This window comes from Hydra vulgaris, chromosome 08 (genome assembly GCF_038396675.1).
Source record: "Hydra vulgaris chromosome 08, alternate assembly HydraT2T_AEP".
Lineage (NCBI taxonomy): Eukaryota > Metazoa > Cnidaria > Hydrozoa > Anthoathecata > Hydridae > Hydra > Hydra vulgaris.
In genome coordinates this window covers 54,504,704-54,524,379 of record NC_088927.1, presented here as the reverse complement: position 1 = coordinate 54,524,379, position 19,676 = coordinate 54,504,704, and the positions used below count along the sequence as shown (strand labels likewise).

Here is a 19,676-nt window from a genome sequence, read left to right as displayed (position 1 = left end):
TTCTCGAGCCCCTTTCTTTTCTCAAATCAAATTTTCCTCTTAACTTTTTGGCCTCTTTCTTTGAAAGTCCATGCTTAGATGAACATGCATGTGTTGGTAAATCAAATACGTTATCATTACATTCTGCAAGTGGGCGTTTTACTGGCAACCTATGTGAACTATGTAAACTTAAGCTTTTATATTCATTTGAGGTACTTTTCTTCATTTTTTTTTTGACTTTCCACCCTTTAATATCTAAAAAAGAATAGCATTAAATTTTTTATTCAAACCTAAGAAAGATTGATAAAATTCCAATTAAAAAATAATCTTTAATTCTATAACACTACTAAGTATGAGATATTAAATATTAGCTCAGAATAATTTTGTCATTGTTATTGTTTTAATTATTGTTATTATTGTTTTTATTATTGCTAGTATTATTATTATTATTATTATTTTTATCAATATATATTTTTATAACTTATAATATATAAAAATACTTTAATTTTTTCGTGAGGGCAATGAGTTGGTGTTTTTATTATTTCATAAATATAAACTAGCTAAACAGAATTCAAATGTTATGTCTAAATTATTCAGTGTAAAGTTACTATGACCATGTAAAGTTTGTGGCCCCTTCAAATTGAGGGGGGTGGTTATTCTTTACATGGTCATAAAAACTGAACACTGAATATTTTCAACATATTGGCATAAAAACATATTTGAAATCTGTCCATGAATACGTAACTAGTTTAAAGTTATGACAAAATAAATAGTTCACTCGTTGCTTTTACATTTAGTGTAGAAGTGGGTTCTAAGATTTTAGGGTTTCTTGTTCCTATTCTCCAATTACAGTAATTTTTTTTGTAATAATTTAATAATTTTTATAATTTAATAATTTATTAAAGTAATAATTTTTTGTGAAGTATCTTTTCGAGATTTATATGAACAAAAAAAATTTGGAATATTCTTTTTGTTTAAATGTTGGTTATTTCAAACATTTAAAAACCTTACTACGCCACTATCAAGGCCTACTATATTACACGGCCGTGTATGTTACATTTTAGAGGCCGATTCTAAGAGGCCTATTTACGCAACAAAATAATGGCAGTTCAATATTAAAAAAACAATATATATATATATATATATATATATATTATATATATATATATATATATATATATGTATATATATATATGTGAATATGTATGTATATATATATATATATATATATATATATATATAATATATATATATATATATATATATATATATATATATATATACATATATATATATATATATATATATATATGTATATATATATATATATATATATATATATATGTCTTATGTGAAAAGCATTTTAATGAAAAGTACATTATTCGAGGTATAAAATGCAAGTTAAATTGGAATTTAAACCCTATTTCTGAAATTTTCTCAAGCGAATGCTTAAAACGACCTTCCACACTACCACCACCTATTGCTTTAAGAAGACCACCTAAAACTCGTATTTATCAAGAAGATGAACTTAGTTTTTTTTCTGAAAATGATAAAATAACTGAATGGAACAAGTTAAACAGTAAACATTCACCAGAAGGTTTTCAATTTAAAAAACATCTCAATTGTTTTATTTATTACAATTTAATATTTGATCCTTTAACGCATTTTCCTTCTGTTCTTGAATCAATAAAAATTGATCATTGTTTATGTGTTGGATTACAATACAAAGGAAATAATGTTCCACTTCCACCATGGTTAATTAAAGGTCATAATGCCAAGTTAACTAGTTTGAGTATGCTAGAAAATCTTGCATCGTACATAAAAAATATAGCTTCTTCTAATAAAAATATACTTCTTGAAGAAATAAACAGGAGAATATACTATAAAGCAAAGGGTCAACCGCAATATTCTGCAGATATGATAAGACATGCTTTATTATTATGATATACATCTAAACAAGCATATGAATTTTTACTTGAATCATTTCCTTTACCTTCAATTTCTTTATTAAATAAAATAAAACAAGGTGGAGTTGATGCAATAAAGGCTATTAAAACACTTCGTGAGAAGGGTTCAATACATGAAGATATAATACTAATTGTAGATGAATTTTATCTTCAGAAACAGGCACAAAATTGTAGTGGTGTCTATGTGGGTACAGATGACAATGGTATTTTGTACAAAGGAGTTGTTGCATTTATGATTGTTAGTTTAAAGAAATCTATTCCTTATGTTATAAAAGCAGTACCCGAAGTTACCATTAGTGGTAAATGGCTTTCAGAGCAAATATCAGATTCTATTAGTTCTCTTTCTTTATCTGGTTTTAAAATTCGAGGAGTTGTTACTGACAATCATCAAGCAAATGTAAATGCATTTAGTTTACTTCATTCTAAATTTGGTAATCAGTCAAATTTATTTATTTATCATCCTGATAGTCCAAATATTAAAATATACTTATTCTATGATAGTGTTCATATTGTTAAAAATATCAGAAATAATTTATTACACTGCAAAAAATTTGTCTTTCCATCATTTAATTATAATATAAAAGATGATGTCTATAATTGTCCAGCTGGTTATATAACTTGGGGAGATTTTCATCTTCTACATTCTAAAGATGAACAACTTCAAGGTAATTTGAAAAAAGCTCCCAAAATTACATATCAAAGTCTCCACCCTGGTAATAAAAAGCAAAATGTTTCTCTTGCACTTTCGATTTTCGATGAAACAACAATTGCAAGTTTTAAAAGTTATTTTCCAGAACGAACTGACATTTATGGTTTTTTAAGTATTTTTCAAAAATGGTGGACTGTTTCAAATTAAAAACAACAATTTAGTCCTAATAAACTTGGTAATGCAATTATTTTTGATGATGGTAAAACCACATTTTTTAGGCAACTAGCTGATTGGATTGAACTTTGGCAGAAATCTCCATTTTTTACTTTATCAAAACAAACATCATCTGCTCTTATCACAACCCTGCGTTCTCAATGCTTATAGACGAGCTTATCGACGATGGATATTTGTATGTGCTTACTTCACGACTTCAAAGTGACCTATAGAGCGTAGATTTTCTCAATATCGACAGATGAGTGGTGGGAGATTTCTAGTAAGTTTACTAGAAGTTCAACATTCAGAAATTATTTTAGCATGTCGGACTTTAATTAAGGAGAATGTAAATTTTTGGCATAAAGATTTAAAGAACAATTATGATAATCCAATTAATGATGAATTACTAATAACATTAGATTTAAACTCAAATGAGATATCAGAATTAATTCTCTCACCTGAAACAGAAGAAGTTGCAACAACAATAGCTGGTTACATAGCAAAAAAGTTAATAAAAAGAAGCAAATATAGCAATTGCAAGTCTATGCTTGCTACAGATGCAAGCAATATAAATATTTGTCAATATCTACAAATACTTTCACGAGGTGGTCTTACTGTGCCTTCACTTTCACTTAAGGATTTCACATGTGGATGTTTTGCAATCTTAGATAATCTTTCAAATTTAATAACTAAACAAGGTGTTAATGTCAAAGATGTATTAAGCTTTGTTTTATCAAAGTACTTTCCAACAGTTTGTTTTACTTGCGATTTACACAAAGAATGGGGGTTTAAATTTGTTTCTAAAATTATAATTAATGTTTTTTTTAACAATAAACAGAAGATAATCAATGCCACTCTACGAAAAGATGCTGTTATAAGTTTTAAAAGTAGACAGAGAGAAAAATAATATTAAAAAAAAACAAATATAAATAGATAGTAACATAAAAAATTATAATAAAAAAAAAACACAAATTTTTACCTTTTTTTATTTTGTAAATTCCCAGTGCTGTCAATTTAAATGTGTAATGTACAAATATGTAAAAAAATATATTATAGATACAAATATATATATATATATAATATACATAGATATATACGTTTATAAATACATAAATCGCTAGTATAAAAGCACAAAATGCCAATTTTTCGTGAATACTTTTTCATAGTATTTTTATTCGTAATATTATATTTATACTATCTATTTAGTTTAGATAAGATATAATTAAATGTTTTCGCTATAGTTGCGCAGCCATCTTTTTTATAATAGGCCTCTTAGAATCGGCCTCTAAAATGTAAATGAATGGGGGTTTAAATTTGCTTCTAAAATTATAATTAATGTTTTTTTTAACAATAAACAGAAGATAATCAATGCCACTCTACGAAAAGATGCTGTTATAAGTTTTAAAAGTAGACAGAGAGAATAATAATATTAAAAAAAAACAAATATAAATAGATAGTAACATAAAAAATTATAATAAAAAAAAAACACAAATTTTTACCTTTTTATTTTTTGTAAATTCCCAGTGCTGTCAATTTAAATGTGCAATGAACAAATATGTAAAAAAATATATTATAGATACAAATATATATATATATATATATATATATATATATATATATATATATATATATATATATATATATATATATATATATATATATATAATATACATAGATATATACGTTTATAAATACATAAATCGCTAGTATAAAAGCACAAAATGCCAATTTTTCGTGAATACTTTTTCATAGTATTTTTATTCGTAATATTATATTTATACTATCTATTTAGTCTAGATAAGATATAAATAATTTTTTTCGCTATCGGTGCGCACCCATATTTTTTTTAATAGCCCTCTTAGACTCGGCCTCAAAAATGTAACACACACGGCCGTGTAATATAGTAGGCCATGCCTCTGTATATATATATATATATATATATATATATATATATATATATATATATATATATATATATATATATTAAATAAGATAAAATTTAAAAGTCTTCTCTTTTTATACACGTTTATTAGAAACGCCTAATGCAATAAAGCTCTCCTTATTTGGAGAACTCACTTAAAAAGTTTTGATTGCAATTGATATAAGAGTTTATAAAATAACTTGTTTTTCAGTTACATGCATAAATTTGATTTAATACGCTGTCATCAGTGCTGTTTTGCGATGCTTCAAATCCGCCTTTTTACATAATATATTTTAAATTTTTTCAATCTGACCATATACATGTACATATATATATATATATATATATATATATATATATATATATATATATATATATATATATATATATATATATATATATATATATATATATATATATATATATATATATATATACAGCAAATAACAACTTCAATAGTTAAAAAAAAAATAAAGTTTTTTTCTAGCTACTGCTTTTTTTTATTTAATATACATTTTTTATTTAAATAAAAAAATTGTTTATTAAGTTTCAGACAATAATTTTTTTCAGACCATCCGCAGCTTGTTAGGACTTAGTACCTAAGCATTTCTATCATAGCAAATGCGCAACAATTTTTTGCCGATGGTTTGATGGTATTAAAAATTTTAGGCTTTTTTAAAATTATTCTGTGTTTCGTTTGTTGTAGTGTATTATTTCTTTATTATTATTTCATTTATTTAACTCCTAATTAACTTAAGAACTTTTTCTTCCTGAATTTATTTAAAAATTCCTCTTTATTTATTTGCATTCCAGCACTCTATTGCATACTTTAAAATTTGTTAAACTTTGGAGGGAATTTCTTTTAGAAAGTGCTATTTTTACCTTCTTTTTTTTTTTGAATTCATTTTTGAAAATTAAACATCTGAAAACATCATAGGTCCTGGATATTGCCAACGAATGTTGAAATAAAAGGTGTTTCAGTAGTGAAAAGATAATGCGTACAGTTGTTTAATTATTAAGTAGACGAAGCAACAAGATTAATTTATTCTGTTGAATACTTTTTGAAATTTTCTGGATTTTAAATTGCGAATTGGTATAATTTTTACTGAGTTTCGAAACATTTAAACGCAATTTATCGCACTCCTTCGCAATACATTTAGCTTTTTCATCAAAGCAGAATTATTTTCACATAGCTTCATTTCATAAGTTAAGATAGGGACTGCCAATAACTTATATTTATAGGAAATAGAACTTGGGTGGGCAATCCGGATTCCAGATTAAATATGAGTTTAAACAACAGCTCTAAAGTTAAAGATTTTATATCAACATTTGTATAACTGAAAGAAGCAAAAATTAAATGTTCACTATTCCATGTAAATCTCAGATGACTAAGTTTATTCTGAAGATTTTTTTACTTACTAGAAATTGCTATCGTATTGGTTTGTATTATTTACCTTATATAAAGAACTCAGCTTTTTTGGCAATTATTTTAATAAAGTTTAAATTACGGTAAGTATTGCATGTTTTTATCAGCTTTTTGAGATCAGAGAGAGTAGAGCTTAAAAGTATGATATCATCTGCATATGCTACCACACTAGTAATGTTTCCATATTTAGATATGCCAACAATACCTCGATTTTTAATACTTTCAGGAAGACTTTCAGTGTAATTGTTATAGAGGTGAGGTAAAAGAATCAATCCTTGTCTCACTCCTAGCTTTAGAAGAAATGAATTTGATTTACAACCTTAATATGAGTTTCACTACTATTGTTATACAACGAAGATATAGTGTTAGCTATACAGAGTCGTAATTTGTTAAAGAAATATAATTTATCAAATATTATATCCAAGTGTCAGCAATCAAAAGCTTTTACTGCATCTAAAGAGCATGGGTACACAGGGGAATTGTTGCTGTTGTAATGTTTAATTCTTTCGCTAATAAGAAATTTAGGATGTAGTGTTAAACAGTTAGCATTGAACCCAATTTGTAGGGGATGAGTATCGCTAATATCCGGACATATAATGAGCATTAGGTATTCTAGAACCTTTGTAAAAATTGGTATAATGCTAACACCGCGATAGTTGCTCGGGCTATCTAAAGATTTTTTGTACGCTTTTTGTTAAAGTATCACAATTTGTGCATTTCAGGTGTTTAGCTGAGATACCGAAAGAGTCAGGAGATTTTTTTAATTTTTCTTTTGAAATAGTTCTAACTATATTTTCTTCCGTATTAAATGTATCTAATATCCAAAAACTTCAAAAGTGTTTTATTTCGTATTTTAGAAAAATATTATGATTAAAAAAAAAAGGCGCCAGTGGTAAAATACAAACCGTAGCGCTTTTTTCAGAAAATCTGCAAGATAACCACTCGAAAGTTTGAAAACTATATAAGAAATAAATAACTTTATAAAACGGAAACAAAAGCTATATATCAAGTTAAGAAAATGTTACCGCTATATAGTTTAAACGTAAATAGATAATAGTCTTCTGATCACTTTTGATTACTTTTGCTTTCAAATAAATGTGCTACAACCTACAACCTTTTCGCGCTTTTACCCTGCAATGGCTGCAAAGAGTTCCATATCAAAAACTACTTACAGCACTATTATTAGCTTCAGCAATGATATAAACATATATATATATATATATATATATATATATATATATATATATATATAAAAATATATATATATATATATATATATATATATATATATGTATATATATATATATATATATATATATATATATATATATATATATATATATATATATAAATCTATGTCTATATCTACTATATCTATAACGATATATATACATATATATATATATATATATATATATATATATATATATATATATATATATATATATATATATATATATATATATATATATATAAAACTATGTCTATATCTACTATATCTATAACGATATATATACATTAGGGATATGACTTTTTAATTTTTTTTCAAATAAAATGTTTCCTGTATCATAAATAGATGAACTTTTACCTAAAATCATGAAAAAAGGCCCAAATAGCTTTCTGCAACAAAAAAAGGTCACCCCCAAAATAAAAATTTGATTTACCATTTTTATACATTCATTTTTGACCGATGTTTTAATCTTAAGCTTAATTCTCAGCTTAATTCTATTTATTTCATTATTTTGTTATGAATTTATAAATATAACGCCACACGTTACATAACAATTCCAAATACTTGGAATTGTTATGTGATGACGTCATTGTGTTACCACGGTGATATAGACGACTGTAACAGACTGTAGAAGATTATAGAACTTAGTAGAACATTCTGGAAGCTCTAAATAATTATATAAGCGAGCTGCTGTCAGAGCTCAGTGTTGATAATGTGAATAGTTCTATGAAGTACTCTGCGTGTAACTGAGCTAATAAGGAACTACTGTAGCGAACTAAAGACGCTGTAAGTGTACGAAGTATAAGTAGTTGTAGCATTATCGTTAGGATACGGACTGGATTATCGAACTGTTATCAACATTGACTGGATTATCGAACTATAATTGGATTACTATACAGTTAAAGTATTTTATTAATTAAACGACTTTATTAAACGGATATTTACGCTCAGCTATCCGTAAAGTCGTAACAATATTATATGATGTCTCACAAGAAAAGTCATACCACAGTAACAAAGAACAAGAAGACTTGGACTAAAAATTTGGTGAGATTTCAAGAGTCACACAGAAGAAGAGGAAGCGTGGCTGTAAAAGAACATTCACTCGATGAAAAATCCAGAATACCACTTCAATTGCAGATCGTAGGAAGATACCAGTCTCTCGGAGCATATGTTAAAGGAAGAAAAGAACGAATAGACCAAATTTCTAAGGAAATTACAAAATTGTGGGACAATAAACTGAATTTTCCACGTGTGTCTGATCAAGTGATAAGAGCAAAGCTTATGAAGGTGCTGAAGGTCTATGATGAATGTGTCAAGCGTGGAAATTATGATGTTCTCAATGCATTATTTGACATCACGAAAGTGAATGGCCAGTGGTTATCCTCGGAAGATAAACGTCTATACCACCTACAAAAAGAAAGTAAAGGACAGGTGGGGTACTCAACAGGACAAGTGGCAAGTAAAAGAAACCATTCACCCTTCCAAGAGAAGGAAAGTCCAGTCTGGAACAGCAATACCTTCCACATCACAAGTCCTGTCTACCACAGACAGTGGTACTGAATCTGAAAACTGCAAAAGTAAGAGTGAAGATGATGAAGACGACGACGGTGATAAAGACGATGATGAGGACACTCAGAAAAAAACTAGAAAGCACTACAAAAGTAAATTTGCTGTAAGTATGGTTACATCAAGTGGAGTTTCCACAAAGAAAGCTGCTAAAATATGCAATGTATTATCACAACAAGGTATTGATATTCCAACTCCAAGTCAATCAGCAATTTACAAGTCCATATTCAAAGAGGCAGGTAAATTAAAAAAAGAAATGATACAACAACTTAAAATGGAACAGTGGTCCTTACACTTTGACGGCAAACGAATAGATGATAAGGAATATCAGGTAGTTGTACTTCAGAATGAAAGAACTGACGTGAAACTTGATGCACTGCGTTTAAAAGATGGCAAAGCTGAAACTGTTGCTGAAAAAATTGCCAAACTTATTGATGAATACAATTTGTGGAATTCAATTAAGATGATCATTACTGATACAACAAACGTCAATACTGGGAAGAGAAATGGAGTTGTTGTGAAGTTGCAACGTATGTTTAAATTAAAGGGTGTCACAATACCACAATTTATCGGTTGTCAGCATCACGTACTAGACAGGATTCTCCGTCTGGTGATGGACGAAGAACTTGGGGGTGATACCAAATCTCCAAACATTGAATACCCATTTGTGTCTGAACTGTTGAATAAGTATGATGAACTGAAGGATAAGTTTGTGAATGGAACTGTAGAAATTCTTGATAAATCAGGGTGGAGAGACGATATGAAGTTTTTGTACCATTTAACAAGAGTGTTTAGGTTCTATGAAGAACAAAGAAACTTCCCTCTGATTCACTTTCAGAACATTCCTAATATGAGCAATGCCAGATGGAACTCAAGAGCCATTCTCGCCATTCTGGCGTTCATTCTTATGCCTGAAGCGAGAAAGAATTTGGAGAAGGTTTGCAGGTTCATTTCATATGAGTGGGCAGAACATTGGTTTAGTAGTCAAAAGTACAATTACAATGACTTCAAGAATTTATCTGATATATTGAAGCCTTACAAAAAGGCATTGCAGTCATTCAAAAATCACTGGAAGAAAGAGCCATCCGTCATCGACATACCACGAAGTAATCAGATAGCTGAACGTGCAATCAAGGTGATGCAAGACCTGTATGCTTCCTGCAGAAAGAAAGACAAACTGCAACTTCGATTCATTCTAAGTAATAAGCGCTAGACTCTTTATGAGACGTGAGCATCATGTGACCCATGTACTAAACACAGTAGGCCTATAGACACAGACAGTTATGTATATTGTTGTACTAGACGCTTTGAAACTGTTAATTTTGTAATACTTGTATAATTATATATCACATAATGTTTTTTGTTATATCACAGTACATGTTGCATAAATAAATAAAATAACAACAGGAGTATGACTCTTACAACATCTTCAGCCTTTAATATTCATTTACTGTACAAAAGTGTACCTATTGAAAATTCGATTTTTTGGTTTTGGGGTGACCTTTTTTCAAAATATGTCAAAATGAAACATCTATTCGTTCTTTTTACATAAAAGTTCATTGAATTACGATACAGGCCTAGTAGGTTGCAAAAAAGTCATATCCCTAATATACATATATATATATATATATATATATATATATATATATATATATATATATATATATATATATATATATATATATATATATATATATAAATCTATATCTATATCTACTATATCTATAACGATATATATATATATATATATATATATATATATATATATATATATATATATATATATATATATATATATATATATATATATATATGTATATAAAAATTATAGTCGTGTTTTTTGCAAACATTTTCAAGAAGATTCTTAAAATAAAAAATTAAGACAAATCAATCTTCTTAAAAACTAGAGCAACAAATAAGTAAAAACACTTTCCTTATCTTTTTTTTTTTTTAATAAATTGTTTCTTCGTCAGTAAGTAGAAATAATGTTTTTTCAATTTACTTCAAGTAAGAAGGAATAATGTTTCTTCAATTCGGGCTTGGTTAAGCCAATATATTATTTATTAGGATTATTTTGTAAAAAACAATGCACTTGTAAATAATACTTTTTGACAAGCGTTTGCTATTTATAAGTTAGTAAACTTTTTGTTTTTAATCACAATTTTCAGTATTTTTTTTCTTTAAGAAATTCATTTTCATTATCCTATGCAAATTTGTGGTCTTTTTATAATTCTTTTAACATTTTTTGTACAGCTATATCTTACTTAAATAGTGCTTCCGTTAAAATTTTTGTGCAAATAGATAGAAATTTAAAACTTAAAACTAAAATTTAAACTAAAACATCAAAAAAAAAAAAAAAATAGTTTTAAATAAAATTGGTAATTTTTTTTTTTTTTTTTTTTGCGGTGCTTTATTACATTTTAAGCAACATTTTGGTAAAATATATAACGTTTTCAGAATAAGTAAATAAAAAATTTGCAAAAATAGATCGATAAAAAATGAAAGGAAGCGGGGACTAGACCTAACTCTATGAGTAAGGTCTTGTCGTCGAGAACGGTTAACATAAAGATAACAATTTCTTTTTATATTGGTAAAAGATAATCAAGATAAATACAATTTTTTTTTTACAGAAAGTCCGTTGAAAATATATAAATCTGTTATATATACTATATATTCAAAAAAATTGCATAAAAGTCTTGGTATATATATATATATATATATATATATATATATATATATATATATATATATATATATATATATATATATATATATATATATATATATATATATTTATATTTATATATATATATATATATATATATATATATATATTATATATATATATATATATATATATATATATATATATATATATATATATATATATATATATATATATATATATATATATATATATATATATATATATATATATATATATATATATATATATATATATATATAGGTAAAATAGAATCTCCAAAAAATATATATAAAAGAATATTAACAAATCATCAATACATTTTTTAATAAAACTTGAGAAAAATTTTCAAAACTATTTTTTTCCATACAAATGGTCCGCAAAAAGCAATGGAAAACTTGCTATAATTTGTTTGAAAATATGGCTGCTTAACAATAGTAACATAGCATAGAATGCATTTATTTTTAACTTTTGTCAAATACAAGTTATGAAAAGAAACTGGGGAAGAATCGATTTTACATAAAAACATAAAACAAAGAACTATAAGTTGATATTTATTTAGTGCATTCATTTTTCCTTCGCTCTGCAAGGATAAAACATAAACTAAAATTTTTTTAACGTGCTAAATGCTTCTGATGATGTTTCTAAAATCTGCGCCTGCCTATAATAACATTTTCAAAAAAGGCATACTTACAAGAAAAGTTCGAAATTATTACTTATTTGGATCAAGAAAGATTACTAAATAAAAAAAACTGAACATTTTTCTATATTGAAGACATAAAAATAACTCCTCTTTAAAAAAATTATAAAAAACAAAAAGCCTATCTGAATTTATTCTTATTCTAATGAATTCTTTTGATAAATATATTTTTAAAAGTTTTCAAACATTTTATATCAAATAAAAAAATAAAGTTATATTTAATGCTAAATATGGTGGTAAGATTTAAGTTTTCTATGCTTTTCGCATGTTACCTGTAGTTGTTATTTTTATTATTATTATTAATTTGTTGCATAAGTTACTAAGCAAACAATTGAGTTAGAATACTAAATCCCACTTTATTAGCTCTGAACTATTTACAAACTATCATGCATTTAAAATTTATCTTTTGATGACGTTTGCCATTAAATTATTCTTTTTTGTGAGAGATTTCAAACGTTTTGTAAAAAATTTCAAATGCGGTTTAGTAGACAGTTATGCCATTGACAACAACTTTTACAAGTTTTTTGGGAAATTGATGCATGACCTCTAGTGCTTTTTTGAAACTTAGCAATTTTTAATTTTTATTAATATTTGTTTCTTTAAAAAATGTAAAGATTACAGTTAAATCGATTCTAACGCGTCTTATTTCGAGAGTTGTTAAATAAAAGAATTTTAATCTCGAACTGTATTAATGTCCATAAACGTGTGCAGCGGTGCTAAATCTTTTTGAGTATTTCTAAATATTTTTTTAATTATGGTGACCATAATAGTATATCATTTTTCAAGTGACGTCTTACTATAGCTATGTACGATGTTCTGCGCATAATTTAATTTATTTTACCAAATGCATGTTTAATGAATATCAATATCGCACTAAAAAATTGCATGCAAAAAGCAAAAACATCTTGAGAATTAAAAATATTGCGTTATGTATTAAAAAAATAATAATAATAAAAAGGTGTTTAGACATATTTGAATTTTAAAGTTGGTTAATATGCCAAAAAAACGTTAGGCAGTAGAAATAGGAAAAAAGTTGTTTTTGAGTATTAAATAAAAGTAGTAAATGGCTTTATTATTTTAATAAAAGAAATTCGGATTTCAGTTTTTATTAAAAGGGCGTTAAATAAGTAATTACAAATATATTTGACAATAGAAAAAACACTACCAATATTAACAACAAATAATAATAATAAAAAATATACAATAAACATAAATACATATTTTAAAAGATAAGGTTTAAATGTGATTTTAAATGTAAAATATGTTTTATATTTATTTAGTTTGTACGATTCTCAAATATTTTGTTTCAGAACACCCCTAATAAAATAATATATGCTATTAGTAATAAAACTTCAATAATATTATGGTAATTAGGGATGGTAATAGTAGAATAGAATAGGGCCTTCCCAAAGAGTTCTTGATAAGGGGTGGGGGAGGGGGTTGACGTGTCTGTTCTTTGCCATTTAAGGCTTAGAAAAAAGATTTGCTAACTAAGATATTAACAAAAAAAAAGATCATTGATGGCTATTATTTTCCGACTCCAATGTCCAAATTTTCCAACTAATTTTTAAATAAAATTTTCGTTGGGAAAGGAAGGGGGGTGAGACACCTCCGACGCGTCTCTTCGGACGGCCCTTATGATAATGATGACTATGATGATGGTAATGATGAAGATAATGTTTATTGATGAATGTGCTAAAAGAAATGTCAAGTTTAATAAAATCAAAGTAAAAATTAAATTTTCTCGTAAAATTATATTTAGATTCATGAAGAAAATTGCGAAGGTTTACCTCTTTGTTGTGTAAATCAATGTGGCATGAAAATTATGCGTAAAGAGGTTTGATTTAAAATTGAAATAGCTGTTTTATATTCAAAGTGTCCTTTTTTTACCGAAGTAAACACTTGACTCGTTAAAAACGTCTAAACAACGTCTTTTTTATATCTAGACATGTACAGCACGTCTTTAACACGTCTTTTAAACGTCATGTGTTTACTTAACATTTAATTTACTTGGGTAAAAACCTTATCTTTGAAACTTTTCATAGATGTCTTCTCATATTACTGATAGTTGCGCTAATACAATTATTCCATGTCAATATTTAAATATTGGATGCAAGTTTAAGGTAAGGAAATAAATTTTGAAAAATTTAAAGTTTTTATAATTTGAAAATTAAAATGGTATAAAATTTCTAAATAATAACAATCGAGAAATCAGGTATATATCATAAGTATATCAATCAGTTATATATTATCTATATATATTGATCCCTAACCACAACATTTCTTAAAAAAAATCAAAGTGTTCAATAAGTTAAGTTTTTCATTAAAAACTCATTATTCAAAAACTTAAATTTCCAGAGATTAAGCTTTTAGAATGTATGTACAGTCAACTAACTTTTATACATACATTGATAAAATTACTGGGAAAGCAGTATTTTATTTAAAAGATTTATTATCTAATGCAAGTTTTGAAAATTTGACACCTACTTTACAAGTACACAATTTGTTTTTACTCAATATTTTAACTTTAAATTAAAAAAGTCAAAATAGTAAAAGGTATGGTAAAATCACTAACAATGAAAAAAATTTCACTTGTTCTAAAGGATTAGCAGGTTAAAGACAAAGTGAACACAAACAGCGCTTCCTTGCATAAAATAATTAACTATCAAAAAAGATTGCTCGTCAAACCAAAAATACTTTTAAATTATATACATACTATAAAAATTAATAACCTTCACTTATAACTTCCATTTTGATTTAGTAAGTTTTAATACGATTCGATAACTAGAGACATTGAAACAAGTGGAAATAGTCAATAAATATTATATCATTATGTTAAGTTTATTATTTAAAAAACACACATATGAAAACACACATTTAGAAAATACACAGTACACAGTTTTCTTTAATACCATTTTCTTTTTTATACAACAAAAACAAATTGAAAAATTTCCGACTTTTTATTTCAGCTTGATGTCTGGCGGTTATAGATTTTGCAGTTCAGGACTGAAAAAGTTCTGTTAAGACTTTTTATTGGTGATTTTTTATTTTGACAACCACAAAATTTTAAACCAGGTTTGTTGTATTTCCACAACAAAAAGAAAGTCTCAGTAACGAGGCGTTTTTTATTACTGTTGGCAGATACAACATTTTATCGGCAATTATTCATACAGCTCACTACCATTTATCACTGCTTGGTCTCCGTATACTAGCAATTATACTTTGTCTCAAAATATTTGTTTTGTGATAATAAACATCAATTTGTTAAATAACATCATTATGTGCGGCCTTGGCGCAGTGGTTTGAGTTCAGGCTTAGAACCAGTGTAGAAAGTACGTTATGAAGTGGAACCATTGAAGTACTTGAATAAATAGTGGAGAAAAAATCGTTAAAATGTAGTTGACATACTGCCCATTCTACTGCTTTTTGCTAATTTTCGGTTAGAGACAACTGTAAACTCCATTATTTACAACAGTTTTATCACAGTTTTATAACAGTTTTATCACCACAAAACAAAAACGTGGTTTTAACCTACGGGCAAAGGCTTCAGCAAAGGGTAGACATTTTTTTAGAAATTGATGTATCATAACTCCTCTACAAATGCTCTTTGATAGTATTTATCAACCTTCTTTCCTGTTGAAAATATTCTGTCACGTTGTCCTTTAAAGGAAAGACTTGATATATAATTATTATTAATTTTCGAACTCTCAAGTTTAAGCTCTTCCATGGTTCGATACCTCTCCCTAGCAAGTTTGTTATTATCAATCTCTAAAGATGTATTCAATTCAGTGAATTAGCTTACGTTAAGCATAACAGTGGCTTGAAGCAATACTCCAAATCTTTCGGTTATTGATGTCTTTGTAAGTTTTTTTTGCATTTGCAAAAGATTTAAGTCGACTATCAGTGATTATGTTTTTAGTCACTAGGTTTAATTTTCTCATCCTCAATAATATTTTAAAAAAAGCTGATGATGATAAAGATACCACCAATGTGCAATAAACTAAACGCAGTAGATTTAGAACCAATAAAAGAATTATTTTCTATTTTTTCAGCACGGACATAGAGAATTATGGTTTTTTGCAAATTGAGAGATCCAATGCACGTTAGGCGATTGTTTTATAATCAAAGAAATGTCTGTTCTTAATAGGAACCGTTGTTTTCTTTGGGCATTGTAAACTATTTATGTTTTTTATTAACCTATATTTTGACTTTCAACATTATCTAATATATTATTAATGCATATATAAATTAGGCAACAATAGTTTTTCCAAACATATGAGTCATCATTGTGTAGCGACAAAAGTCAATTATCTCAAAAATGGATATACCGCATTTGAAAATACATTCTTCATATCAAGTCTGGAAATTCTTTTATTTTCAAACTTGATATCCTTATAGTTCTTTTGGTATAAATGAGTTTTGAAAAAATATAAATCAAGACCATAAGAAGTTGAAATAAAAGCATCTGAATATATCACGTGCTGCTTTACAAAAATAAATGGTGATGATGACACAAACAAAATGTGGAAAAAAGTCCGTTATTTTTACAGCGTTTATTAATATTTATTTCGTTAGAAGTATCCTAGCCAAACGTATTGATGATTCAAAAATTGGGCAGTATAATGTAGTAATAATAAAGCAATCAAAAGTTATACATTTCCTTGGTCTTTTCATTGGTGAAAAAAAGTAAAAGTCATATCGATACTTTATGCCACAAAGTTTTAAAAAATATTGAAGAATTATAACAAGTAAGAAATTTTTTAAATAGACATGCATTAATTCAACTTTTTTTACTCGCTTATTCAACGCAAACATTCAATGTAAACAATGCAGATATTGCATGAGGTAGTACTAAAAAAAAAAACTAGACCAACAGCAGCATTTAGCACCATTAAAAAACTTTAAAGACCGTTAAACTTATCCCAGACCTCTTTTATTGGAATTGAATCTTCTTAATATATATTAAGTAAATATTTTTAATATCTTTTGCTTTATGTACACTCTAAAATAAATTTTATGCCTATATCCTTTCCAAATTTATATGCAATGACACCAAAAAAATTTGACAAGAAATTACAATCTTGTTCATAAACATAATTTGCATATAAATTTTGGAAGATCTCTTATACCATATCACGGAGCTTTTCTTCGGAACCTAATAGTTTTAAAAAATTTTGGTTTTTCTAGAAGATATCTTTTATTTAAAAATAAATTTAAAAAAGTTATTTTCTTAATTGGTAATACATTCGAGTTCTTTTGAGCTTGATCTTTATTTCGGTCCGTATTGTGTGATTCCTTAATGTAATATTTGAATTTTTAGGTTGTTTATATAATATTTAGGGGTGTCCCGGGTAAACTTTACACTGTATCCGTTATTCAACCGATTAATAACTTTATTCGGTTTTTAATGCACCGGATATTTCATGTTGATATCATTTGAAAATTTAAAGAAACCTAGAAATGTTATAATTTTAAATAATTTAATGTTAATGGTTTCTTTATAATATTGTTATTATTAAGGCAAAGTGGGCCACATCGGGCCCACAAAGGCCCTTATCAAATCTCTTGTTGGACATAGATTATTACAAATTTGACTTTAGAATATTGTTCAGCTGACCATAAACATTTAAGTGAACCATCCGAAAAATAGTTTTTTTATTGTTAATTTTTAGGCAATGAATATTTAAGAGTACAACTTTTAAAATTTTATTGAGCTAAGTTTTCTTTAGTTTGGCTATACATAAAAATTATTGTCAATTTATCTCTATTCAGAGTGTCAATTTTCAATGTAGATAATGAACAGAAGATTATGTATCATCAACAAATTAGTTATAGTTAATTTTTGGTTAATAATCAGGTTTTATTCAGAAATTAAATTAAGGGGCCGATTAAAGGCTACTTCCACAGAAAATGGGCTTCTAGCATTTCTTTGTTCAGCGGTTGTTTCTTAACATATGGCATAGTTACACCTTTAATTTTCTGATGTTAAGTTGTAGATAGGTTAAATAAAAGGAAAATTTTTATGTTGTTTTGGTTGGTAACAGCTAGTTGATTCTATCTTTTTTTAAAAAGGGGCCTGTTTCAGGTCACTCCCCTATAATTATTATTAAAGTACTACTAAAATTATATATGCGCAATAAATACATCAGTTTATCACTCATTTATATTTTTTTACCTTAATGTAGAGAAACTAACATATTTAGCCTTGATTGCTTTTTCTCATAAAGAATGAAAACAATCTTCCAAAAATACAGAGGATGCTGGTGGTGCTAGTAAATTAAGTGCTAACTCTTTTAGCAGTGGAAATTTCTTTTCATTTTTACAATAATTTAAAACTTTAGTCATTATTTTTTTCTATAATCGAATGATTAAAGAAAACATCATCTCCATGAACAGCTTTTAAAAAGGAGACTTGATCAGATTTTAATGCGTTTTGGACTTCTTTGTGCAACTGAAGAAGATTCAGTATTCATTTTTTTCCTCTTCATACAAATTACAATTTTTTGCGTGATTATGCGGCGGAGTTGTGCAAAATGACTTCTGACCAGATTTATTACACCCCTGCTTATCTGATTTCCACATGCAATGCATATTGCTCTGAAATCACAGTTATCATTAATTTAGAAAAGTTGTGAAACAAAGTTCGCTATTTTGAAGGTTTATCACGATAACATTTTGTCATTATAAAATATAAATTTTAGGATTAAAATTACGTTATCCGGATATCCGGTCAAGTAATTTTAAATATCCGGGTATTTAATATCCGGTCGGATAATGAAAAAGTGTTATCCGGGACACCTCTAATAACATTTATACGAAAAGTGTTTTATATCTAAAACTTAAGTTTTTAAATATTGCCGTTTAACGGCATCTTTTTGTTAACAGTATTGTTGTTAACGGTACGCTATTCTATTCTTTAAATACTTGAAAATTTTCACAAAACATTTTTAAGCGTAAGTTTAGCGCAAGTTTGGCGTAAGTTCAAAATTTACTAATTTTTGTATTCACAAAACTTGCTGAGCAGTCTAATACAAAATTTAGAATTTAGTTTTTGTAAGTTCAACTCTCAAATTATTTTATTTACAAAACATCTTCAGAAAATGCTCAGCCTGATTTAAGCAAGAAAAGTTATGTTTAGTTGAAGCTACCTTAACCTTGGGGTAACTTTAAAATATTTGCGCTGCTCATGCATACTGACGTTTTTTGTTTAGATTTGTGATAAGATTTATTATAACTTGTGATAAACATAGTGTATATGTTTCTATAAGTTATTGTTTAGTTATTAGACTATAGAGGATATGGGGGCACCTTTAACCTTTT

At 26.8% G+C, this 19,676-nt stretch overlaps 1 protein-coding gene across 5 annotated transcripts in view; it reads left to right on the top strand.

The window, feature by feature from the left end:
• The window catches only part of LOC136083983 (TNF receptor-associated factor 5-like), a 146,431-nt gene that overhangs the window by 87,980 nt on the left and 38,775 nt on the right, over positions 1-19,676 (top strand). For 4 of the 5 annotated variants that reach the window (XM_065803967.1, XM_065803964.1, XM_065803963.1 and 1 more), the window contains exons 6-7: positions 14,119-14,193; positions 14,402-14,479. In XM_065803967.1, coding sequence (XP_065660039.1) covers positions 14,119-14,193; positions 14,402-14,479 — 153 coding nt within the window. The remainder of the gene's footprint in view (positions 1-14,118; positions 14,194-14,401; positions 14,480-19,676) is intronic. The other variant, XM_065803965.1, reaches the window with a different exon arrangement.